At 47.8% G+C, this 26,244-nt stretch overlaps 1 protein-coding gene across 1 annotated transcript in view; it reads right to left on the minus strand.

The window, feature by feature from the left end:
- Window positions 1-25,472, minus strand: part of pdhb (pyruvate dehydrogenase E1 subunit beta) — a 50,224-nt gene extending 24,752 nt beyond the window's left edge. The window contains exons 1-6 of the mRNA XM_060910567.1: window positions 25,369-25,472; window positions 25,231-25,290; window positions 24,387-24,494; window positions 24,200-24,262; window positions 12,352-12,387; window positions 5,230-5,515 (exon numbers count right to left, since the gene is read on the minus strand). Of these exons, the coding sequence (XP_060766550.1) occupies window positions 5,230-5,515; window positions 12,352-12,387; window positions 24,200-24,262; window positions 24,387-24,494; window positions 25,231-25,290; window positions 25,369-25,404 (589 nt within the window). The 5' untranslated portion in view covers window positions 25,405-25,472. The remainder of the gene's footprint in view (window positions 1-5,229; window positions 5,516-12,351; window positions 12,388-24,199; window positions 24,263-24,386; window positions 24,495-25,230; window positions 25,291-25,368) is intronic.
- Between the last annotated feature and the right edge of the window lie 772 nt (window positions 25,473-26,244).

A 26,244-nucleotide genomic window follows, 5' to 3' on the forward strand; every position in this document is an offset into this window, starting at 1 on the left:
TCGAATGTTCCAAAAGCCCTTGAACCATGGCAGATTGTCAATGCCGAAGACAGCGGACCTTATGCAGTCAAGACAGTGTTTGGATGGGTGATCAATCGACCACTCAATTCTTGCACTGCTGAAAAGTTCCTAAGATTGCCGACTTTAACCGCAAACCACATCTCTGTGACAGAGTTGAAGGATCTACTGGTACAGCAGTACAAATCATGATTTTTCCTGAGAGGAAATTCGACGAAAAGAAACAGATGTCTGCTGAAGATCACAAGTTCATGCAGAGTGCCAAAAGCTCAGTAATGCTCAAGAACGGACATTACTATGTCACTTCCACTGCGTGACTGAGACATGATGCCGAACAACCGTGACGTTGCCAAGCAACGAGCCCTGAACCTGATCAGAAAGTTCAAATTGGATCCAAACTTATGCTTCGGAATACAGGAACTTTATGACTGACATCATCCATAAAGGCTATGCTGAGACGGTGCCACAGGACAGGCTTCAGAGGCAAGATGGAAAAAAGTGTGGTACATCCCACATCATGCAGTGTATCACAAAAGGAAGAAAACCCTTAGAGTGGTATTTGATTGTTCATCGACATTCCAACAAGCATCCCTCAATGATAAACTACTTCAAGGACCTGACCTGACAAATCTTCTCACCATCCTGCTAAGGTTCCGCCAAGAACCCATTGCTATGATGGCAGACATAGAGGGGATGTTTCACCAAGCCCGTGTCCATGAGGATGACCGAGACCTGTTGAGATTTCTGTGGTGGCCAGGTGGCGACACAAAGAACCTAGAGGAGTACTGGATGACTGTCCACCTATTTGGAGCAATATCCTCTCCAACATGTGCCAACTTCGCACTGCGCAAGACTGCAGATGACCATGGTCATGGGTATGCTGAAGAGGTGAGCAGGACCATCAAATGTAACTTTTATGTCGATGATTGTCTTAAGTCTGTGGCAACAGAAGACCAGGCCATTATCCTTTGCAAAGACCTCTGCTTTCAGGGTGGATTCAAGCTCACCAAGTGGATTTGCAACAGCCGCTCTGTGCTTGCTTCCATTCCTGATGAATACAAAGCAAAACAGATCGAAGAACTGGACCTGGACAGAGAGAAGCTGCCATTAGAGAGAGCTCTCGGAATTCAATGGAACATTGAAAAGGACACCTTCATATTCCGAGTCGCTCTCCAGGACAGACCCCAGACACGTTGGGGGATCCCATCAGTCATCAGCTCTATGATCCTTTAGGATTCTTGGCACCATTCATCCTAAAAGCAAAGCAGATCCTCCAAGACCTCTGCAAACTGAAGTGCGGATGGGATGATGGCATATCAGAGACTTACCTCACTCCTTGGAAAAAGTGGCTTGCTGAACTGGAACAACTGTCCAAAGTTAAAACTGACAGATGCATAAAGCCCAAGAACTTTGGCCAAGTTGAAAAGGCACAGATGCATCACTTTTGTGATGCAAGCGAACATGGCTATGGCAGTGTCAGCTACCTTAGACTGACCAACAGAGCAGGTGAAATCCATGTGACGCTTGTTCTGGGGAAAATCCATAGTGACACCGTTGAAGCAAATAACTATCCCTAGATTAGAGCCATCCTCAGCAACACTTGCAGCCAAGATGGATCGACTGCTGAGGTCAGAATTGGAGTTAGAGCCCTCAGCCTTTTGGATAGACAGTGAATCTGTGCTGAAATATATAAAGAATGAGAACAGAAAATTTAAAACCTACATGGCCAACAGGATTTCAGACATCCGTGAGCTTTCAGACAAAGACCAGTGGCGGCACATCAGCTCGAAGGAAAATCCGTCTGATGACGTTTCACGTGGTCTGAGTATCGAGGCTTTCCTCAAGTCCAAAAGATGGTTCCAAGGACCAGAGTTTCTTGCTAAACCAGACACTGAATGGCCAAATGTGCTAAAGGATTTTCCACCCATTGAGTCAAATGATCCCGAGGTGAAAAAAGAAACGATAGTGATAGTCTGATTGTAGAAGCAAAGAGCCCACTAAGCAAGCTTACTGAGTATTACTCAAACTGGAATAGACTCAAAAGAGCCGTAGCTTGGATGCTGAAGTTTCGGGCACTCCTGCAAAAATGGAGACTATGTAGCGTCACTAGAAACACTCAGACTGACTTAAAGTTCAAAGCAAAAATTGGACTTACTGTAGAAGGCCTGCAGGAGGCGGAAGGGTGCATTATTTACTATGAACAAAGAAAAGCCTTCCAGCAGGAAATCAACTCACTCAAGCGAGGACAGTCATGTGCCAAAACCAGCACACTTCGCAAACTGGACCCAATCCTGGACCTGGGTATCTTGAGAGTAGGAGGTAGGCTCAACAAAATGGCCTTACCAAGTGAATTAAAGAACCCAGTAATTCTGCCAAAGAACTCGCACACCTCTAGACTGATCCTACAGCAAATCCATCTGCAAGTGGGTCACTCAGGACGAGGTCACATGCTAGCCAAGCTGAGAGAACGATTCTGGCTACCTTGTGCTAATGCCATGGCTAGGAAAATCATCAAAAGGTGCGTCTTCTGCCGAAGGTATCAAGCCAAGGTGGAACAGCAGAAGATGGCAGATTTCCCACAGGACCGCATAACCCCAGATGAACCTCCATTCACCCATGTGGGGGTAGATTACTTTGGGCCTATCGAGGTAAAGTGGGGCCGGTCGCAGGTAAAACGCTATGGAGTTATCTTGTCTTGTTTGCCGAGCAGTGCACCTTGAAGTGGCGAGCTACCTGAACACGGACTTGTGCATCAACGCTTTGCGCAGATTCATTTGCCACAGAAGACCAGTGTCAAGCATCAGATCAGACTGTGGCACAAACTTCATTGGTGCAAACAGAGAGTTACAAGAGACTTTGAAGGAAATTGATCACTCCAAAATCCAACATGCACTACTAAAGGAAGGAGTGAAGTGGTCTCTCAATCCACCCTCTGGAGCACATCATAGAGGAGTGTGGGAAAGGTTAATTTGTCTCGTCAAAAAGATTGTTTATTCTGTTCTGAAAGAACAACTCTTGGATGACGAGGCTCTCCAAACAGCACTATGTGAAGTTGAGGCCATCATGAATGACCGACCCATCACTACAGTGACTAGTGACCCAAATGATCTGGAACCTCTTACCCCAAACCATCTTCTCCAGTTGAAATCGAAACCAGTCATGCCACCAGGACTCTTCCAGAAAGGAGACTTGTACTCCCAGCGAAGATGGAGACAAGTGCAATACATATTGGACCTTTTCTGGCGGAGATGGATAAAAGAATACTTACCGCTCATGCAGGAAAAAATCAAATGGAATAGACCCAGGAGAAACCTAACCACCGGAGACCTGGTTGTAATTGTTGACGAAACTGCTCCTAGAAGCTCCTGGCAGCTGGGCAGAGTGGTCAAACCTCTGCCTGGATCAAAAGGTCTTGTGCGAAGTGTTTTAGTGAAGACCAAAGTGAACATCCTTGAAAGGCCAGTGAGCAAACTATGCCTACTTATGGAGGCAGAAGATGGAAGCAGATCACCACAGATAACACGAGACTTGCACCATAATAATGTACTTAGATTTATACTTAGACTAATGTATTTGGACATTAGATTTAGAACTTGAATTGACCTCCTTTTGATAATTGTTCCCCAAGATGGCTAACAATTAAGGGCCAATTTATTCTTAGTTTTATTTTATTGAAATTACCTCCCCCTGCTAGCACTTTGACTCATAACCCCACCAGGAACTCTTAATAGGTAGACAGGAAGTGAGGCCTGCCAGGTGAGCGCATTTGAGTATAAACGGTAGTCACAGTCGGGAGCGATATAGGTTTTTGACCACGATAACACATTAGAACACACCAGAACATACAAATTAACATAGAAGTTTTTCGTTTATATTGACACACGAATACACCATTGAACGGGATATTTAAAGTTGTTGCATATTTAGAAGGATAGAAGATCATATTGCAATTTACTTTAAGTTTATTGAACGTGCGTCCGAAATCCCCCTGGCCTGGCTTGCGTGGCGGCTTGATGGATGGTAAGACAAGTTGCTGAAATATTTATATTTATTTTACACACACAACTGTTCAAAAAAGTCTTGGCACCCTATCTTCATACAAAAGTTATACATTTCTATTTTATGATTTCTACATTATCAAGTAAGGCAGCTGGGCCATAGAAGGTTCACGCTGCACGCTGCATGCTGCACGCTACACACTACACGCGTGTAAAGAAAAGTGGACAAACATAGCATGACTTGCTCTGGGCCATAGAACGGCGTTCACGTTGCACGTTGCACGCTGCACACTTCACGCGTGAAGCGAGAAATGAACATGCACACTTTTTTCTAGGCGTGAAGATGGAAATTCCAGTCAATGCATGCGGTCACCGCCGCGCCAGCCAATCAGAACGGGTCTAGGGAGATAACTATGCTTTCAGGGGAAAACTTCAGAAAAAATATAATTGAATGGTATAATTGAAAAATAGTTCTTCATCGGGATTGTCAAGCAGATTATAGAATGTTCGGTGAAATTCACCACGGGTTTCTCTCAGAAGGAAGTGTTCTCGGCTCCAAATTCTGTTCCTTTTTCTCTTCCTCGGTCTCAGTAAAAGCAGAATGAGGCAATCGTCGTCATCCGAAGAGTCCATATTGTTGGTTACTCGGTCAAAGTAGAACAGACGCAACACGTGAACATCCAAGCATGAAGTTTAATGGCCCAGGGTCCGGTTCTTCACGTGAACGTGTAGCGTGCAGCATGCAGCGTGAACCTTCTATGGCCCAGCTGCCTTATGAACCTACAGTCAGAGAGTTCTACACAAACACACTGAACTTTACAACAGCTGCATGCATGTGAAACGGAAATAAATTGACTAAGACAGGAAAAATTATTTTGGATAAAATTATTGTCCGTTACAAGTAAAAAGTAACCAATAACCAAACTTAATACTAAACTTAATCAATAACCAAACTTCAACTCAATGTGTGAGCTTCGTTTTATGTTGCAATTCACAACTATTCTATGGTTTTCCTTAAAAAAAAAAAAGTAGTACTTGTAAAATAGGAGTAAAGTAAAGATTTGGGGGGGGGGGGGGGGGGGGGCAAGTGGAAATTTACCCCTACTTGCCCCCCAGGGCAAATGGGTTTAAAAGTTAATGTTGAGCTCCGAGTGTTTATCAAATTTGTGCACATTCCATTTTTCTGTAATACTTGTGTAAAGGCCCGTCTTACCTGGATTATCATCACGAATGGCTGATTTAAGGAGCCCCCTGGCATCCTCTGCATTCCAGGGACTTATGACCTTTAACCCAGGACAGTGGCCATACCAGGCAGCAAAACACTGTGAGTGCTGAGCTGCTACTCCTGCAGATGCACCATTGGGACCTCGGAACACAATGGGCACAGGCTGCAGCCCAGCTGACATGTAGTAGGTCTTGGCTGCCGAGTTGATGACCTGGTCAATGGCTTGCATGGAGAAATTGAAGGTCATGAACTCACAGATGGGCCTCAGGCCAGCCTGAAAACAATGACAAAATTAAACGTTAGTTCTATTTCGTTTCTACTGACCGCCAGAGGCGGTGCTTTCAGCACATGGATATCCATCACACGAACGTGCAGGTCGAGTAATAGTAACAACAAAGTCACGTGTGACCTGGGTGACGTCACCCCGTGACCCCGGCATAAAAGACCGGTAAACCCAGGAAGTGACCTCTTACATCTTCTCGCGTTTGCAGGTTGCGAGTTGGATTGAAATCTGGACAAAGCGCTGTGGTAGTTTCGTTACCCGTAGGGTTGGGGCTGTGCTTATGCACCCTCCAAGAAACTGCGCTAAGTCCACCAACTCTTTTCTTCTTGTCGTTATATTGATTTATTACTCCGTAAACTGAGCGCTCTCGCTCGGTGGAGTTAGCTGATTAGCCCTCCGGGGCGGTGTCCTCACCGCTGGAGGCCGGCTTGTTTTCGCTTCAGGTAAGCGGGTTTCATTATTTAAATTAAAGCGGCGTTCCTCTCGCCGCTGTTTATCAGTTCTGCGGCGCTCGGCGCCTATCCTTGTTAATATTATTAACCACCTTGTTTTGTGTAGCCTCGCCGCCGGCCTGTTCACAGGCCGGCTGTCTTGTGTGTTGTATTCGTATTGATTTATTACTCCGTTAAGCTGAGCGCTCTCGCTCGGTGGAGTTAGCTGATTAATCCTCCGGGGCGGTGTCCTCACCGCTGGAGGCCGGCTTGTCTTCATTCAGGTAAGCGGTTTTCATTCATTTAATTTTAAGCGGTGGTTCTCGCCGCTGTTTATCAGTTCTGTGGCGCACTGCGCCTATCTTTTGTTAATATTATTAACCGCCTTATTTTGTGTAGCCTTGTCTCCGGCCTGCTCACAGGCCGGCGGTCTTGTGTTGTATTGTTTGTTACTCCGTTAAGCTGAGTGCTCTCGCTCGGTGGAGTTAGCTGATTAGTCCTCCGGGGCGGTGTCCTCGCCGCTGGAGGCTGGCTTGTCCTCATTCAGGTAAGCGGTTTTCATTTATTTAATTTAAAGCGGTGTTCCTCGCCGCTGTTTATCAGTTCTGTGGCGCACTGCGCCTATCTTTGTTAATATTATTAACCGCCTTATTTTGTGTAGCCTTGTCTCCGGCCTGCTCACAGGCCGGCGGTCTTGTGGGTTGTATTCATATTGTTACTCCGTTAAGCTGAGCGCTCTCGCTCGGTGGAGTTAGCTGACTAGCCCTCCGGGGCGGTGTCCTCGCCGCTGGAGGCTGGCTTGTTGTCGCCCAGGTAAGCGGTTTTCATTCATCTAAATTAAAACGGTGTTTCTCGCCGCTGCTTATCAGTGCTGTGGCGCACGGCGCCTATCCTTGTTAATATTCCCGACCACGGGTGTGTTCGCCCGGTCGTTTTTCATTACCGCCTGATTGTTTATTTGGGCTGCTTACTTGGGGTGTTCTCGCCCTATTTAAGTTCCCTTCTGCCAGCCAGGCGTCATGGACCTCTTCTCTCGCTGCGCTGCATGTGCCTGAGCGTGGCTGCGCGGACCGCCAGGCTGGCTCGGCTGGATTCTCCGTCTGACATCCCCCGGGCCTCGGGGGGACAGGACACGGTGTCGGCTGCAGCAGCGGGGCCCAGCAAGCGCCGTGGGTTCCCCCACATGTCTTCGCTTTTAAGGCGAAAAAAGAAGCGCTCGGGCGATTTGGCTCAGAAGGTGGAGGTGATGTCCACCGAGCTGGAGGAGATGAAGGCCCTGCTGGCGAATCTTCAGCCTCCGCCACAGGGGGCAGTGTTCCCGCTGCAGGGCCCTGGCGGCAATGCAGGACACCCCTACCTATGGCCTCCTGCAGATGCCCAACATTGAGAAGCGCGGCCTGCTCACGGGCCGGCTGTCTTGTGTGTTATATTCGTATTGTTTGTTACTCCGTTAAGCTGAGCGCTCTCGCTCGGTGGAGTTACCTGACTAGCCCTCCGAGGCGTGTCCTCGCTGCTGGAGGCCGGTTTGTTGTCGCTCAGGTAAGCGGTCTTCATTCATTTAAAGCGGTGTTTCTCGCCGCTGTTTATCAGTTCTGTAGCGCACGGCGCCATCCTTGTTAATATTCCCGACCACGGGTGTGTTCGCCCGGTCGTTTATTTTTTATTTCCGCCTGATAGTTTATTTTGGGCTACTTACTTGGAGCGTTCTCGCCCTATTTAAGTTCCCTTCTGCCAGCCAGGCGTCATGGACCTCTTCTCTCGCTGCGCCAACTGCCGGTCCCCCTCGAACCGGAGGACGGCCACCGCGAGTGCCCCTCATGCCTGGGTATTGATCACCTGCGGCAGGGGCTGACGGACATGGCCTGCGCAGACTGCATGTGCCTGAGCATCCAGCCAACGCTGAGGGCTGCATTGGCCCGTCTGGGGTTGGACACGCCCCGGTGGCCCAGCATCAGAGCGCTTTCTTCAGAGGTCCCACATAGCCTTCCTCGTTGTCTGTTCCGCCCTCGGCCTCATACATCGAGGAGTTACAGAGGTGTTGGGCGGACCCTAGATGCCTTCCCACCTCCCTAGTGACTGCAGGGCCCTGGCGGCAATGCAGGACACCCCTACCTATGGCCTCCTGCAGATGCCCAACATTGAGAAGCGGCTTTCATTCATTTAAATTAAAGCGGTGTTTCTCATCGCTGTTTATCAGTTCTGTGGCGCACAGTGCCTATCCTTGTTAATATTATCAACCGCTTGTTTTGTGTAGTCTTGTCTCCGGCCTGCTCACGGGCCGGCTGTCTTGTGTGTTATATTCGTATTGGTTGTTACTCCGTTAAGCTGAGCGCTCTCGCTCGGTGGAGTTAGCTGACTAGCCCTCCGGGGCGTGTCCTCGCTGCTGGAGGCCGGTTTGTTGTCGCTCAGGTAAGCGGTCTTCATTCATTTAAATTAAAGCGGTGTTTCTCGCCGCTGTTTATCAGTTCTGTAGCGCATGGCGCCATCCTTGTTAATATTCCCGACCACGGGTGTGTTCGCCCGGTCGTTTATTTCTTATTTCCGCCTGATAGTTTATTTTGGGCTACTTACTCGGAGCGTTCTCGCCCTATTTAAGTTCCCTTCTGCCAGCCAGGTGTCATGGACCCCCAGACGCTGGAGGGGACGAGCGCGGCATCACGGGAGCTGTGTGACGCGGCTCCAGGCCTTTGCCTACTCGTCACGGGAACTGGGCCGGCTGATGTCGTATCTCACCCTCGGCCGCCAGCAGATATGGCGGGCACAGTCCCCTCTGGCCGAGCCCGACCGGCGTGTGCTGCACTCTCTCCCTGTTGTCCCCGGGGAGCCGTCTGGCGAAGCCACTCAGCAAGCCCTGGATCGGAGTGCCCAGGTCATCTAGGCGTAACAGCAGTTCGCTGGCCCCCGCCAGGCCCACCACCATGGCAATGCTGCCCAGTCCTTCAGGGGGCCCACACCGACTCTGTCTCGGCCACGCACCCGCCAGGAGACCAGACGGGTTGATGACTTTCGCCACCCCACCACCTCCCGGACCCGCGGTGCCGCCCCCTACACCCAGTCCACTCCTTGTCGCCCCCATGGTGACCGACGGGGGCGCTCTGGACGGCGCTGACATCAGCGCGCCGGCGGTCGGCCGCTTTTCCAGCGAACAGCTCCAAAGCTGGAGAGCGTTGACCCCTGGGTGCTGGTGACCCTCACCGAGGGTTACCGCATCCAGTTCTGCCGCCGTCCACCACGTTTCATGGGGTCAAACACCACCGTGAGCCATCCGGGGAAGTCCCTCGTCCCCCGGCAGGAAATCGCCACCCTCCTGGAGAAAGGAGCAGTCTCTCCCGTCGACAGGCAGAGACAGCAAGGTGGGTTCTACTCCAGGTATTTTCTGGTTCCGAAGGACGGCGGTATCCGCCCGATCCTCGACCTGAGGTCCCTCAATTCCCACTTGAGGACCATGAGATTCCGCATGCTGCGTACAGTGGATGTCTTACACCACATCCAGGCGGGCGACTGGTTGTCACCTTGGCCTGAAAGACGCCTACTTCCATGTTCCCATTGTGCCACACCACAGGCAGTTCCTGCGGTTTGCCTTCGAGGGCCAGGCTTTCGAGTTCAATGTTCTGCCCTTTGGGATATCGCTGGCACCCCGTGTGTTCACCGGGTGTGCGGCAGCGGCATCGGCACTACTTCAGGCAAGGGGTTTGCGTGTCCTGCCCTACCTGGACGACTGGCTTGTCTGTTCACGGTCAGCAGCTCAGGCCCGCACCAACATCGCGACTGTGCTCTCGCATGTCGTAGAGCTGGGGCTCAGGGTGAATTACAAGGAGAGCTCGCTGGTGCCCAGCCGGGAGACGACTTTCTTGGGCGTGCACCTGGATTCGAGGTCGTTGATGGTAACTCCCTCCCAGACAAGGATCCACAACATCCGCCTACTGCTTGGCCGCTTCGGACGGGGTAGGTCACTCGCCCTGAAGACCTTTCAGCGCCTGCTGGGCATGCTTACGGCAGCCTCCTCTCTGGTCCCGCTGGGACTTCTGGACTTATGCCGCTTCAGAGGTGGTTCAACGGTCTCCACCTCCACCCGGTGCTGCACGGGCACAGCACATCAACGTGCTGGAGCTACGGGCTGTGTTCCTCGGCCTACAGCACTTCCTCCTAGGCCTGACCGGCAGACACGTTCTGGTGCGGACGGACAACGCTACGGTAGTGTACTACATCAACCACCAGGGAGGCACAAAGTCCCTCCAGTGCTTGGAAGTGGCTGGCCAACTTCTGCGGTGGGCCCATCGACATCTCTTGAGCCTGCGTGCCATGTACTTGCCAGGCACTGCCAACAGGGCAGCAGATCTGCTGTCCCGCCAGGACCCCGATCCCGGGGAATGGAGACTCAACCCAGCGGTGGTTCTCGCCATCTGGGAACATTTTGGCAGGGCAGAGGTGGACCTCTTTGCCTGCCGGGAGTCGACACACTGCCCTCTGTGGTTCAGCCTCCACGGCCCAGTCCCCTGGGCCAGGATGCGCTGGCGCATGCTTGGCCGAGGCAACTGCTGTATGCCTCCCCCCCTCTGCTGCTGATCATGCCAACCCTACACAGGGTTGCGATGGACCACCACGGGCTGCTGCTTGTCGCCCCCCCGGTGGCCGGGCAGAGTGTGGTTCCCAAGTTGCTGCAACTTCTGAACGGCGACCCCTGGTGCCTGCCAGTGAGGACTGACCTGCTATCACAGATGGGAGGGCAGATCTGGCACCCGGATCCAGCCCGTCTGCAGCTCTGGGTATGGCCGCTGAAGGGCCGGACCCCCTGCGAGGTCCTTGTGAGCCGGCAGTGGTCAATACCATTGCAAGCTCTCGGGCACCCCCCACCAATGCCCTCTATGCCAACAGATGGAGGCTTTTCTCCAACTGGTGCTTAACTCGGGGGGAGGAGCCTACATGCTGCCCCCTGCCGACCATTTGACTGTTCCGCCAGTCTCTGCTTTTGATAAGGGTCTTACCCCTGCCACCATCAAGGTCTATGCAGCTGCCATCTCTGCTCAGCTTGCCAGAGTTGGGGGAAGGACCGTGGGGTCCCACGCCTTGGTGGCACGTTTCTTGAAGGGTGCTCTCCGGTTGAGACCCCCCCCGACGGAGCCGGGTACCCACATGGGACCTTCATTGGTGCTGCAGGCTCTCTGCGACGCACCGTTCTGAGCCCCTGCTCACGGCAGACATTTCATGGCTCTCCCTGAAGACTGCTTTTCTTCTGGCTATTACATCGACGAGGCGCGTCGGGGAACTACACGCGCTGTCAGTCAGTGGGGAGTGCCTGCAGTGGCACTCCGGCGACAGTGGGGTCACCCTGTGGCCTAACCCCTCTTTCCTCCCAAAGACCCTCTCTGCTACCTTCGTCAACCAGCCCCTTAGCCTTGCGGCGTTCGAGGCGGGCCATGGTGAGAGGTCGGAACTTTTGTGCCCAGTTCGCGCCCTCAGGGTGTACGTGTCGCATACAGAGGGCTTCCGTAGGAGTGACGCCCTGTTTCTGTGCCACACAGGACCGTCGAGGGGTCTGGCGCTCTCTAAGCAGAGGCTATCCAAGTGGATAGTCGAGGCCATATTACATGCCTACAGGCACAGTGGCTTCCCGATTCCTCCGGCTGCCAGGGCGCACTCTGCACGGGGCGTGGTAGCCTCATGGGCATCACTGAAGGGCGTGCCCCTTTCAGACATATGCAGCGCAGCCTCCTGGGCTTCCAGCTGCACCTTCACCAGGTTTTACCGTCTTAATGTCGTCCCACATAATCCTGTGGCGACGGCTGTCATTCCAGGCCCGTCGCAGCAGCACTGGGTACGGGTAGGCACTCCTCATGACCTGGTTGGTATTAGTCATCCATGTGCTGAAAGCACCGCCTCTGGCGGTCAGTAGAAACGAAATAGAACGAGGGTTATGTATATAACCGCGGTTCTATGAGTTTCGGATGACCGCCAGAGCTTGGCAGTCACTCGGAGTGTACACGAGAAGATTTGCCAAGAGGTCACTTCCTGGGTTTACCGGTCTTTTATGCCGGGGTCACGGGGTGACGTCACCCAGGTCACACGTGACTTTGTTGTTACTATTACTCGACCTGCACGTTCGTGTGATGGATATCCATGTGCTGAAAGCACCGCCTCTGGCGGTCATCCGAAACTCATAGAACCGCGGTTATATACATAACCCTCGTTCATTATTTTTAAAAAGGTTCTAGGCAGAAAAGAGTTGATAAGGGCCCGATGGATCACAAATTGGCTACATCCTTCAATAAATCGCCAGAACCTCCCAAAATTGATAACAGCATTTTACTCAAATCGATAGCAGATGATTACAACATGGCTAAAACATTATTACATTTCTAAAAGAGGAAAGTTTAAAAAAAAAAAAAGCAAACTCACCATGGCTGCACCAACAGCAATGCCAGCAAAGCCCATCTAAAACAAACAAAAAATAAAAAGCCAGACTTTTGAAAATTTATTTTTAATGACAGTTTATATTATGACTGTTCAGTCCTTTTCATAAATCACATAGCAGACTGATTATCTAGCACAAACGGTCACTGTATGGCAGTGCTTTACTGTAACTTTAATTCACCAGAATTAAGCGTTCCAGCTAGTTTATTTTACCAGGGCGCCACGCCCTGCCCTCCAATACCAGCACCATGCCCAAATTTACATGTACCCTACTCATAATTTTCCAAGCGGCCGGCCCGTGTTCTGCTACAGAAAGTATGCCCTAACGAATGTTGCTGAATTGTAATGAAAGTAACGCATGTTGACTAATCGCAACACACTATTAGCATGGGGTCATAGACACACTCCATCGACGATTTTATCTTCTTACCATAAGTCAGTGAAGCAAGGCATGCTTGAAAAGCAGGAATGGCTACAAACAATTGAAAGGGGGGGAGGGGAAGGGGGAAAAAAATCTGTTAAAGCAGCAAGGGGCTCACAGCACCTAGTCACTTTAATCATCATCAGGAATCCCTCGATACGAGTAGGACTGTCCACGGAGTTAGTAGGACTGGGTTACTTATGCACCCTACGGTGGCTCATGAGGCCAATACGGGAGGCACAAGGTCGCTGGCACACTGAACAGATGAATAGGAAAGGGTTGGAGGATTTGCCCTTTCACGCTCTTTACGATTTTGGTGCTTCTCCTCTTGCCTGCGTCGTCTGGCAAGTTCAAAGGAGGTAACACCCTCATGGGTCGCTCTTCTCTATCGCGGGCGATCCAAGGCAAACTCTTCCCAGTTGTCTATACTGATGTTACAGGCTTTCAGAGAGGCCTTAAGATTGTCTTTAAAACGCTTCCTCTGCCCTCCTATCGATCTTGCTCCAGAGCTGAGCTCGCCATAAAGAATTTGCTTGGGGAGGCGTGTGTCATCCATTCTGATGACATGCCCTGTCCAGCGGAGTTGGTTTTGAACTACCATGGCCTCTATGCTTCTGCAGTCGACTTCCTCTAGTACACCATTATTCGTTCGGCGTTCCATCCAGCTAATGCCTAGAATGTGGCACAGACAGCGCTGATGGTACTTTTCAAGGGTTTTTAAGTGGCGCCTGTAGGTGGTCCAGGTTTCCAAGCCATAGAGGAAGGACGGTAGTACCACGGCTTTATAGATCTTCACCTTGGTTTCGGATTGTATGCCTCTCTCATCAAATACCCTCTCGCACATTTGTCCAAAGGCATTACTGGCGGCATGAAGGCGATGCTGGATCGCATCATCAATATTTGCTTTGACAGAAAGGAAACTGCCCAGATATGGAAAAGATTCAACATTTCCCAAGACAGACTCATTGATCCTAAAGGAAGGGTGGGCATTCGCTTGACCTGGCGCAGGTTGGAAAAGAATTTCGGTCTTTTTCACATTGACCGACAGGCCCAGCCGTTGGCATGCTTGCCCAAACGCATGCCCAAATAGCCTGGAGGTTCTCCTGCGACGTGGCGCAGACGCAGTTGTCATCAGCGTATTGGCGGTTGAGAACAGAAGTTGTGCAGGTCTTGGTTTTTGCTTTCAGCCTTCTAGGATTGAAAAGGCCCCCATCTAGTCGGTAGGTGATTGCTACTCCTTCAGGAAGGTCGTCTTTTATTATCTGAAGGATTGTTGATATAAAGATTGAGAGAAAAAAAAAAAAAGTGTAGGTGCAATCACACAGCCTTGTTTAACACCAGTTCGCACTTCAAAGGGTTCACTATTGGATCAGTTGTCAAGGACTCTTGCAACCATGCCATCATGTGCCCCTTTTCCACCAAATCAGTTCCAGGGCTGGTTCGGGGCCAGTGCTTAGTTTGGAACTGGGTTTTCTGTTTCCACTGACAAAAGAACTGGCTCTGGGGCCAGAAAAACCGGTTCCAGGCTAGCACCAGCTCTTTGCTGGGCCAGAGGAAAGAACCGCTTACGTCAGTAGAGGGCAGAGTTGTTAAGACCAACAACAATAGCAAGACCGCGAAAGGTCGCCATTTTTAAATAAGTGACGAGATATCATGGATGCAGTAAAGCAGCAGTCATCCATTATTGTTGTTGTTGCTGCTTCTTCTCGGTGTTGTTGTTGCTTTAATGTTCGCGCCAAGGTTTATGCAAACGCAGCGACATAACTGACGTATGCAGTAACAATGACGTGGCTCCCCTTAGCACCCTGAGCTATGGAAACGCAAACTGGTTTTCAGCTGGCTCGCAAGTTGAACGAGTTGTGAACCAGCACTGGCCCCGAACCAGCCCTGGAACTGATTTAGTGGAAAAGGGGTAATGGAGAAGTTTGAGAATGGTGATAAATTTCTCAGGACAACTGTATTTGGCTAAGATCCTCCACAGGTCCTCTAAAAAAAAATAATCTGTTGAAGCAGCAAGGGGCTCACAGCACCTCATCACTTTAATATTACTACTATGAGTAGCATTAACTAACGTTAGACTGTCACGTTGATGGGTGACATTCGGATGCAAGTGCTGAAAGAGTTTATTTAAAACCACGCTGGCAAACAGTTCCAAAACGTCCTTGTGATTAGATTAGATAGAACCTTATTGATCCCTTTGGGTGGGTTCCCTCAGGGAAATTAAAATTCCAGTAGCATCATGACAGGATAAACAGAGAATAGAAATAGAGAAAAACTTCTAGATAAAATAAAAAGGTATTTACATATACAAATATAAAAAAAAGATATGGGGAAGGAGTCCAACAGAAGAGATATTGCACATTGTCCAGTATTGCTTATTGTCAGGCTAGGTTACTGCTCCTTCCAGTCCTCCCCCCCAGAGAGGGAGTTGTACAGTCTGATGGCGTGAGGGACAAAGGAGTTTTTAAAGAAACAGTCCACCGTATTTCCATAATGAAATATGCTCTTACCTGAATTGAGACGAGCTGCTCCGTACCTATCCGAGCTTTGCGCGACCTCCCAGTTAGTCAGACGCACTGTCACTCCTGTTAGCAATGTAGCTAGGCTCAGTATGGCCAACGGTATTTTTTGGGGCTGTAGTTAGATGCGACCAAACTCTTCCGCGTTTTTCCTGTTTACATAGGTTTATATGACCAGTGATATGAAACAAGTTCAGTTAAAAAAAATTGAAACGTAGCGATTTTCTATGCTATGGAAAGTCCGCACTATAACGACAGGCGTACTAACACCTTCTGCGCGCTTCGGCAGCGCATTGATACGGAGCTCAGATATCAACGCGCTGCCGAAGCACGCAGAAGGTGTTAGTACGCCTGTATATTATAGTGCGGACTTTCCATAGCATAGAAAATCGCTACGTTTCAATTTGTGTAACTGAACTTGTTTCATATCACTGGTCATATAAACCTATGTAAACAGGAAAAACGTGGAAGAGTTTGGTTGCATCTAACTACAGCCCCAAAAAAATACCGTTGGCCATACTGAGCCTAGCTACATTGCTAACAGGAGTGACAGCGCGTCTGACTAACTGGGAGGTCGCGCAAAGCTCGGATAGGTACGGAGCAGCTCGTCTCAATTCAGGTAAGAGCATATTTCATTATGGAAATACAGTGGACTGTTCCTTTAAGTCTGTTAGTCCTGCACTTGGGAAGGAGCATTCTGTCACTGAACAGGCTCCTCTGGTTGCTGATGACCGTATGCAGAGGGTGACTGGCATCGTCCATGATGTTCAGTATTTTGTCCATAGTCCTTTTCTCTGCCACAGTCACCAGTGTGTCCAGCTTCATGCTGACCATAGAGCCGGCCCACCTGATCAGTTTGTCCAGCCTGGATGTGTCGTCCTTGGATGTGCTGCTCCCCCCCCCCAACAAACCACGGTGTAAAACAGGACACTGGCGACCACAGACTGATAGAACACCCACAGGAGTTTCCTGCAGATGTTAAAGGACCGCAGCCTCCTCAGGAACTACAGCCTGCTCTGTCCCTTCCTGTACAAGTGGTTAGTGTTGCAAGTCCAGCCCAGCTTGCTGTCCAGCCACAGCCCAAGGTACTTGTAGGAATCCACAGCCTCCACCTCGACTTCCTCGATCAGAACTGGTCGTGACCTTGGTCTGGACCTCCCAAAATCAATGACCAGCTCCTTGGTCTTCGAGGTGTTAAGCTGCAGATGGTTCCTGTTGCACCAAACGGCAAAGTCCCTCACCAGGCTCCTATACTCCTCTCTGTCGTCCCTGATAAACCCCACGATGGCTGTGTCATCTGCGAACTTCTGAATGCAACACAGCTCCGAGTTGTAGCAGAAGTCCGTGGTGAACAGGGTGAAGAGAAGAGGGGCCAGCACCTTGCCCTGGGGTGCTCCGGTGCTGCTAATCACAGTGTCAGGCATGATATCCTTCAGTCTGATGTACTGCGGCCTGTCGGTGAGGTAGCTGGAGATCCAGGTGACCAGGCAGGGATCCACTCGCATCCTGTTCAGTTTGTCCTGAAGCATAAGGGGCTAGATGATGTTGAAGGCACTCGAGAAGTCCAAGAAGAGGATCCTCACTGTGCCATTTCCCTTATCCAGATGCGAGCGGGCTCGGCGTAGCAGGTAGAGGATGGTGTCTTCCACACCAACACCTGCCCAGTACGCAAACTGCAGACAGTCCTGGGCATATTGCACCTGGGGTCTGAGGAGGCTGAGGAAGAGCTGCTCCAATGTCTTCATCAGATGTGAAGTGAGTGCCACCAGTCGGAAGTCATTCAGCTTGCTGGGCTGGTTCTTCTTGGGAACTGGAACGATGCATAATGACTTCCAGAGGGTGGGCACTCTCCCCAGCTGCAGGCTGAGGTTGAAAATGCGTTGGAGTGGTTCACCCAGTTCAGCAGCACAGGTCTTCAGTAGTTGGGGACACACCTTGTCTGGGCCTGCTGCTTTCCTGGGGTGAAGCTTCCTCAGTTGACCTCTGACCTGGTCTGCAGTAATGCATGAAGGAGTCTGTGTTGAGGTGGGGGCTGCAGCGATGACTGGGGGGAGGTGTGTTGAGGGAAGGAGAGATGGCTGCAGTGAGGGGGAGGGCGTGGGAGACGTGGGCCGGTTGAACCGGTTGAAGAAGTCATTCAACTCGTTCGCCCTCTCCACGACTCTGGTCTTTGTGTTGTGGCCTGTGATGATTTTCACATCTTCCTGGACCTCCCTCATGCTGTTCTTCAGCTTCTGCTCCACCTATCTCCTGTAGCTGTCCTTAGCTTCCCTCCTGCTGTGCTGCTTTCATCGCCTCCCTGTCCCTGTAGGTGTCCTTCTTCCTGTTGAGGACAGATTTGACTTCCTGTGTTACCCATGGCTTGTTATTAGGGTAATACTGTGCAGTCTTAGCAGGGGAAACCACGTCTGCACAGAAGTTGAGGCAATCTGTCAGACAGACAGTGTGTCAGCCCCTCTATGTCCTCACAGTGTGGGCTAAGCAGCACATCCCAGTCTGCGGTGTCATAGCAGTCTCTGAGGGCATCTTCCATTTCAGGGGACCACCTCCTGATGGAGTTTGTTGTTGCAGGGTGCCTTTGGACCAGGGGGTGTACTTCGGCTGTAGATGAACCAAGTTGTGGTCAGACTTCCCTAGTGGGGGGAGGGGTGCGAGACTATGCATCCCTTACATTAGCATACAGCAAGTCAATTGTCCTGTTGTTCCTAGTTGGACAATCCACAGCCTGGTAAAAAGCAGCCAAATTAGAGTCCAAAGTAACATGATTAAAGTCCTCAGAAATTATGATAAAATGTCTCAGGGTGCTGTGTCTGCAGCCTTGCTGTGACAGAGTGAATCCTCTCACATGCAGCAGCTGCATCTGCCCTTGGAGGGATGTAAACACAGATGATCACGTGACTGAACTCCCTTGGCAGATAATATGGCCGCAGGCTAACGGCTAGCAGCTCCAAGCCCAGGCAACGTAAGACTGTCTTTACGGAGATATGTCCCGGGTTACACCAGCTGTTGTTCACGTAAATGATGAGTCCCCCACATTTGCCTTTCCCGCATGCTTTAGTGTCTCTGTCGGCTCTCACAGCAGTGAATCCCCGCAGGAATCCCAGCATCTGGTACAAGGTGTGTTAGCCATGTCGCCGTAAAAACAAATAAGCTGCTCTCCCAGTAAATCCGCTGGTTGTTCAGTGCAGATAGTTCATCGACCTTATTCATCAGCGAGTTCACATTCCGCATGATAGAGGGAATGGATGGTTTGTAGCGCCGCTGGTTGTCCGCTAGCCTAGCCTTTAGCTTAGCCCTGGCTTTGCAGCCCCTGGGTTTCCTCCTCAGCTCTGCTGGGATGGGGGGTTGTATCCCGGCTCATCCCATTGTTTTCAGGGCCAGCAGCTCCTCTCTCAAATAAGAGAGAAAACTGGCTCCTGGTTGCATGTTAAAGTTAAAAATATCCATGGGATATGAAGGAAGAAAAGTCTTCGTAAGAGCAGAAAGTAAAAAAGGTGGAAAAAAAGGTTAAAAGAGCTAAAAACTACAGAGCTACTGGAGAGGCAGCCATCTCACAATACACACTGCTCACTCAGAACAAAAATGCGTGTGGAGATGAGCGACAGCTTGAGGTACACCAAGTGCAAACATGAAATTAGGAAACACTGTATTAAATTTATCTAAGAAGTTTTAGATTTGCTTACTTTATTTTACAACCCCGATTCCAAAAAAGTTGGGACAAAGTACAAATTGTAAATAAAAACAGAATGCAATCATTTACAAATCTCAAAAACTGACATTGTATTCACAATAGAACATAGACAACATATCAAATGTCGAAAGTGAGACATTTTAAAATTTCATGCCAAATATTGGCTCATTTGAAATTTCATGACAGCAACACATCTCAAAAAAGTTGGGACAGGGGCAATAAGAGGCTGGAAAAGTTAAGGGTACAAAAAGAACAGCTGGAGGACCAAACTGCAACTCATTAGGTCAACTGGCAATAGGTCATTAACATGACTGGGTATAAAAAGAGCATCTTGGAGTGGCAGCAGCTCTCAGAAGTAAAGATGGGAAGAGGATCACCAATCCCCTAATTCTGCACCCACAAATAGTGGAGCAATATCGGAAAGGAGTTCGACAGTGTAAAATTGCAAAGAGTTTGAACATATCATCATCATCTACAGTGCATAATATCATCAAAAGATTCAGAGAATCTGGACGAATCTCTGTGCGTAAGGGTCAAGGCCGGAAAACCATACTGGGTGCCTGTGATCTTTGGGCCCTTAGATGGCACTGCATCACATACAGGCATGCTTCTGTATTGGAAATCACAAAATGGGCTCAGGAATATTTCCAGAGAACATTATCTGTGAACACAATTCACCGTGCCATCCACCGTTGCCAGCTAAAACTCCATGGTTCAAAGAAGCAGTATCTAAACATGATCCAGAAGCGCAGACATCTTCTCTGGGCCAAGGCTCATTTAAAATGGACTGTGGCAAAGTGGAAAACTGTTCTGTGGTCAGACGAATCAAAATTTGAAGTTCTTTATGGAAATCAGGGACGCCGTGTCATTCGGACTAAAGAGGAGAAGGACGACCCAAGTTGTCATCAGCGCTCAGTTCAGAAGCCTGCATCTCTGATGGTATGGGGTTGCATTAGTGCGTGTGGCATGGGCAGCTTACACATCTGGAAAGACACCATCAATGCTGAAAGGTATATCCAGGTTCTAGAGCAGGGGTCGGCAACCTTTTTGCCATGTAGTGCCAATTAGAAATGTTCTTGTTAGTGTGCCATTCAAATAGGTGTTGTTAACTATGTGTAATTAGACACCACACATTTTAGACCGATATGGATATTTAATGCATTGAGCAAATGTAAAACACCATTGCACTTGTTTTATGCCATTAACCTCACACACAAGGTTTAAGAACACCCCACACACACTGGATAACATTGCAAGCAGCTTATACAAATTCACAGAATAACATCCAAGATCTTTCAGTAGGTAACAGGCCCAAGTTATTCACAATAAACACGTAGCAGCCTAATGGAAATGGAACTGATGAATAATAAAACTACAGAAAAAAAAATTTAAATAATGAGTGTCAGAGAACATTGACAAGTAGCCTACATAAAGTGGCTTAACAATAAACTGCAAATTTGAAGTAGCCTTGTTACAAAATAAATGTTTTGCCTATCAGTCAATGTGATCCCTGGCCCTGCTTCCCCTTACTTAGCTCCGAGATGTGGGGATGGTAATTGGTCACTGAGTTGGACGCATGCTTCCGAATGGCCCGCTGTCAGACGACTTCGGGAGGGGCAAAGTACATTCTTCATGTGCGAAAATATCTGTTCACACAAATATGTTGATCCGAACACTGACAAAGCCAGTGCGATATTGCGAAGACAGTTGAACTTTTCGGGTAAAGATGCCCAGCAGGATTCATTGGCTTTAAACAGCAGAGCTCCTCTCTCACAGTCACATCACAATATCAAATCAAATCAAGTTTATTTGTATAGCGTTTATATTATATAATGTTTATTTGTATAGACAATAAACATTGTCGCAAAGCAGCTTTACAGAATTTGAACGACTTAAAACATGAGCTAATTTTATCCCTAATCTATATCTGACAATATCTTGCCATCACTGCCAAACGTGCCACATCATTCACATCTACGCTTTCGTCAAGCGCAATGCTAAATACCGCTGCATCTTTTATGCCAGTTGTTTGCTGCACCCTTACATTTTCTGCCATTTCACCAATTCGTCGCTCAACAGTTCTGGCTGATACAGGCATGTCTTTTATTCTTGATTTTATCGTCTCTTTATTTGGCAGCCCCTCCAAAAGACTATCCGAGCCGGAGAGAAAGACCTCCTTAATGTATTCACTGTCTGTGAATGGCTTTCCATGTTTAGCTATGCAGTGAGAAATTATATAGCTAGCTTCAGTGGCATTGTTTTTAGCTGAGGTAAAGACTTAAAGTGTGGGCTTGCTTCCCATATCCGCACACTGCGCGTGAGATTGATTCGTCCCTATCTGCCTGATCTTTGAAAGTCTTTTCGTGCTTTGCCTCGAAATGATGTTTAACACTGGATGTTCGACACACAACGTGCACACAGCACGGTCCCTCTGAGAAACGAACCCATATTCTTTGGTCCACGAGGAGAGGAAAGCCCGAACTGTCGGCTTCTTTGCCATCTTAGCACAACTGCTGCATCAAGTGGGCCCGTCTCATGAGAAATATGGGGAGGGGGAAGTGTTGCCAGATTGGGCGGTTTTAAGTGCATTTTGACAGGTTTTGAACATATTTTGGGCTGGAAAACGTCAGCAGTATCTGGCAACACTGGGAGGGGGGGTGCTATATTGTGTTGTGTAGTCATGCTAAAAGAGCAGGCTCACCATGCAACAGCCAATGACAATTTAAGATGACGTTTGAACATTTTTAATGTGTTCAATAATTAGGTGTGTGTATCATCGTCAGTGTGCCACTGGAAATTCCTCGGCGTGCCAGTTGTGGCATGCGTGCCTAGGGTTGCCGACCCCTGTTCTAGAGCAACATATGCTCCCATCCAGATGACGTCTCTTTCAGGGAAGACCTTGCATTTTCCAACATGACAATGCCAAACCACATACTGCATCAATTACAGCATCACGGCTGCGTAGACGAAGGGTCCGGGTACTGAACTGGCCAGCCTGCAGTCCAGATCTTTCACCCATAGAAAACATTTGGCACGTCATAAAATGGAAGATACAACAAAAAAGACCCAAGACAGTTGAGCAACTAGAATCCTACATTAGACAAGAATGGGTTAACATTCCTATCCCTAAGCTTGAGCAACTTGTCTCCTCAGTCCCCAGACGTTTACAGACTGTTGTAAAGAGAAAAGGGGATGTCTCACAGTGGTAAACATGGCCTTGTCCCAACTCTGAGATGTGTTGTCATGAAATTTAAAATCACCTAATTTTTCTATTTAAATGATACATTTTCTCAGTTTAAACATTTGATATGTCCAGGGCTTTGAACCAGAATTTTTTTCCTATTGGTTCGTTCCGAACAGAAACAGAATTTTAACGTTTCCGGTTTTGGGTTCCACCATTAAATAGACGTTCCCGAACCGGTTAGAACAAAAAAAATTTCGTTCCCGGAACGGTTAATTACGTTCCCTGTCAGCGGTTTAACAAATGGCTATAAAGTTATGTCTCTGTCTCATCCGGCTTAAGCCAAATGTAGGCTAATTCTATTACAACCTTCATTAAATAAGACAAGAAATAATTCAAAACAATTATTTCAAATATTGGCAATTTGGATTCTCAGTATGTCTTCCCATCTACACAAACAGAAAAAGTGCCAAAAATGAAAGATAATTCGTTTAGTGTGTTACCAAAGGCTAGTCAGGCCCTATAGAGGGCTACCGCATGACGTCACCGCGCCGCGAGATTTTGTTAGGCGCCATATTGGAAGACCAAGTACACGTCTATGCAAGTACATACATACATAAAACAAACTACACCTGAAATGTAACCAGGGCCGGTTCTGCCCTAATCTGGACCCGGGTGCAACATCGCACAACCCCCCCCCCCAAAAAAAAAAAAAAAACACCAGTCTAAATCAGGACAACCATCACATAACTATAACTATAAACATTTTATATCAACTATTTTAACTAAATGGGCTATAATAAATAAGCCTGCAGGCAGCCACAGCGGGCTGCCTCAGAAAAGTAACCATTCAATGACGCAACTGAAAGCCTGCAGCCACGGCGGGCTGCCTCAGAAAAGTAACCATTTGTCCTACCTTAAAACTCGTTTTGCATTTTCTGCCTCCTTTTTTGTATTTTCGACCCTCCGTTTATTTTCTTTCCTTTTCTGAAAACCCGATTTGTGTCCAGACATTTTGTTCTGCTACCAACGAACTAACTCGTCAGGTCTCGTCTCTCGAGCCTGCGATGATTCCCGTGGGAAGGGCAACAATTGATACATTTTTACAAACAGCCAATAGGGAGGTTGCATCATTCAGGCTCTTCTTTGCTCAGACACTCAGTAATGGAGACGTGATAGTCCACCTTCCCGCACTCTCCATTCAGTCAGCGAACGTCACACAGGAAGGCGGGTCATAGAAACTTGCGCAGGAGAAGAATGGCTTTTTTATTTGTAGGCTACAGAAACTTTGAGGAACGAAATAAAAACCGGTATTAACCGGTTACCATTATTTTTAATAAGCGTTTCTGTTCCGGAACATAAAAAATAATAAAGTTTCTGGTTTCGTTTCTGTTCCATGTGAAATAGAAAAAGTTCCCGGTTTTCGTTTTCGTTCCTTGAACCGGTTCAAAGCCCTGGATATGTCATCTATGTTCTATTCTAAATAAAATATGGAATTTTGAAACTTCCACATCATTGCATTCCGTTTTTATTTACAATTTGTACTTTGTCCCAACTTTTTTGGAATCGGGGTTGTACAAAAGTAATCCATCTTGCATAATTGCCCAATACGGCTAATTTTGCACAATAGATTCTTTGTCTGTAATAATGGGCACAAAATTGCCCTAGATGTACGAAAAATTGCCCGCAATAATCATTAACACCCTGCCCTTTTGAAAAACTAGCTGGAACACTGATTAATAAATGTGACAATTAGAGAAAGCAAGGTGGTCAAATACAAGTCAAAGATTTGGACACACAAAAACCTACAAAGACCCAGTTGTGATGCACACCACTACCTCAAACATCATACACATGCCACCAAAAAAAACCTTCTCTACTTTCGGGTGGGTGGGGTGTTTGTGCCAGGTTTTGTCCATGAAACAAAAAACTCAATTAACTAAAGTTCCAGCTGCTCTACTGTTTGCAAAATCATGCTGGGACTTACTGTGAAAAGTTAAAAAAAAAAAAAATCTGCTCACCTCTGAAATGGGTGTGTCAATGATGCGTTTATCTCCATACTTCTTCCAAAGACCTCTGCTCACCTATATGAAATATTAACATGGTATAATACCGATATAAATTTCACCAAATGACTAACACCACAAAATACAAAAGACTATTTTTGCTTAATGACCAAAGAGTTTCCACACCACCACATTGACTGACCTTGTAGGCACCATCGTACTGTGCAACTTCTTCACCAAGCAGGAACACACGCTCATCCCTCTCCAGCTCTTCATCCATAGCCTGGTTAAGAGCATCTCTCACTGTCACCTGCAATAATAAATAACATGTATGAATATCTGTATTGTTGATTTCAGCCAGATTGCCGTATCCATGCTGTTTTCAAGTACACCATATGGCCAAAAGTATGTGGACACAACCATTACACCAATAAGAGAGTTTGTTAGACAGCATTAATATGGAGTTGTTCTATCCAAAATCACTGCCAAATGACAGAACACAGAATTTCCCCTACCAATTTATAAGGCTCTATCTCGTTAAGTGGTTTCTATATCCACTTCTTTTGAGTGAAGTGCTTGATTTTAATAACTTGCTTGTTTGCTGAACACAAACATGGCAATAAATTCTCATGTTAATCAGCCAGACTCCACTTTTGGATCATTAATCCCTTTTGACTGAGAATGCCCTTGTTACAAGTATGAATGGGTGGGCATCAAAACAGAAAATTGAGAACCCCTGGTGTGGAGTGTGTTACAGAATCCAGGCACTCACTGGAGCTGTTTAACAGCTATCCATATTATTATTATACGGAAATACTTGACAAGGAAATGGAAGTAATGGCAGAACTATCCATGCTCCCTGAAAATTAAATTAATCGTTCAATTGACCACGACCATCACCATTGCAGTGACTGAGGAGAGCCGAGTTAGCTTCCCAAGTCCTAAATGTAATATAACTATAGTCTGTACTGTCCAGTGTCATTTCCTTCAGTCAGCTCTCTCTGCTAATGCTAAACGGTAATGAAGGTTAGAGCATCAATGCTAACCTGCACAGCAGCAGACGGCGTCTTGTGAAACTCCCTCCGGAGGACGGCTGAAATAGCATTCTGAAACAACAAGGCAGCAGTTTACAAAGAAAATTCTTCTAACACAGGCTTGAATTAAAACAAATACGTGTAACTCACCTTTCCCGAGCGAAGAAAACAGCCCAACAACGCCATCTTTCTTTCTTAGACTGTCCCACTGTCCTCTATTAGCAGGCGGGTCTGCTAATCCAATGAAAAAGTAGGTTGTTCAATAAGAACCAGTCAGAGTGACGTTTGGAAGAGTCGGAACTAAACCGGAAGTTATGCTACAGAGTAGAACGCAAAGGACTGGCCTTCTACTAAACATACTTCTCGTTCATGTTTATTTTGCATCTTTTTACATCAAGTGTACTTCTTGAACTAGTTTGTGTTTTACGTTGTAGAAATGAATGCATATAAGTTACACGCGCCTATTGCAACCACTAGGTAAACTAGGCACTAGAATCAGAATCACTTTATTGCCAGGTATGTGAACACACGAGGAATTTGACTCCGGTTTCACTTAACTCTCAGTACAAACAGATAAAAAAAAAAAAAAAGCGTAGATAAAAAAAAATCTATGTACATGTAAAAGGATAAATGTATGTATAGACAAGGATATATATATTTTGTTTTTTACTCTTTTGGTGCAAAATGGTGCATAGTGCAAGGATGACTTAAGCCCTATTCGCACGGGATAAGTATTACCTGTGGACCTCTGGTAATTCGGAATAATTACGGAGAATGTCTGAGTTCTTAGTCCCGTGCGAATGCGCCATGTCCGTAATTTGCCAAGTAATAATTCCGCCGCGAATTACCTACTGTGTTTCGGCAAAACACAGACGTCCAGTGGTAATACAAGTCCCATGTGAATGCGCATGTCTGTGTTTGTAATTATTAAACGCGCGTCTCTTGTACTTATCTGGAGTGAATAATGGAGGATACGGGCGAAATTTTGATAAACAGCATTTCAGGGGCAAGTGGTAGTAGGCCTAT

This window comes from Neoarius graeffei, chromosome 26 (assembly GCF_027579695.1).
Source record: "Neoarius graeffei isolate fNeoGra1 chromosome 26, fNeoGra1.pri, whole genome shotgun sequence".
NCBI lineage: Eukaryota > Metazoa > Chordata > Actinopteri > Siluriformes > Ariidae > Neoarius > Neoarius graeffei.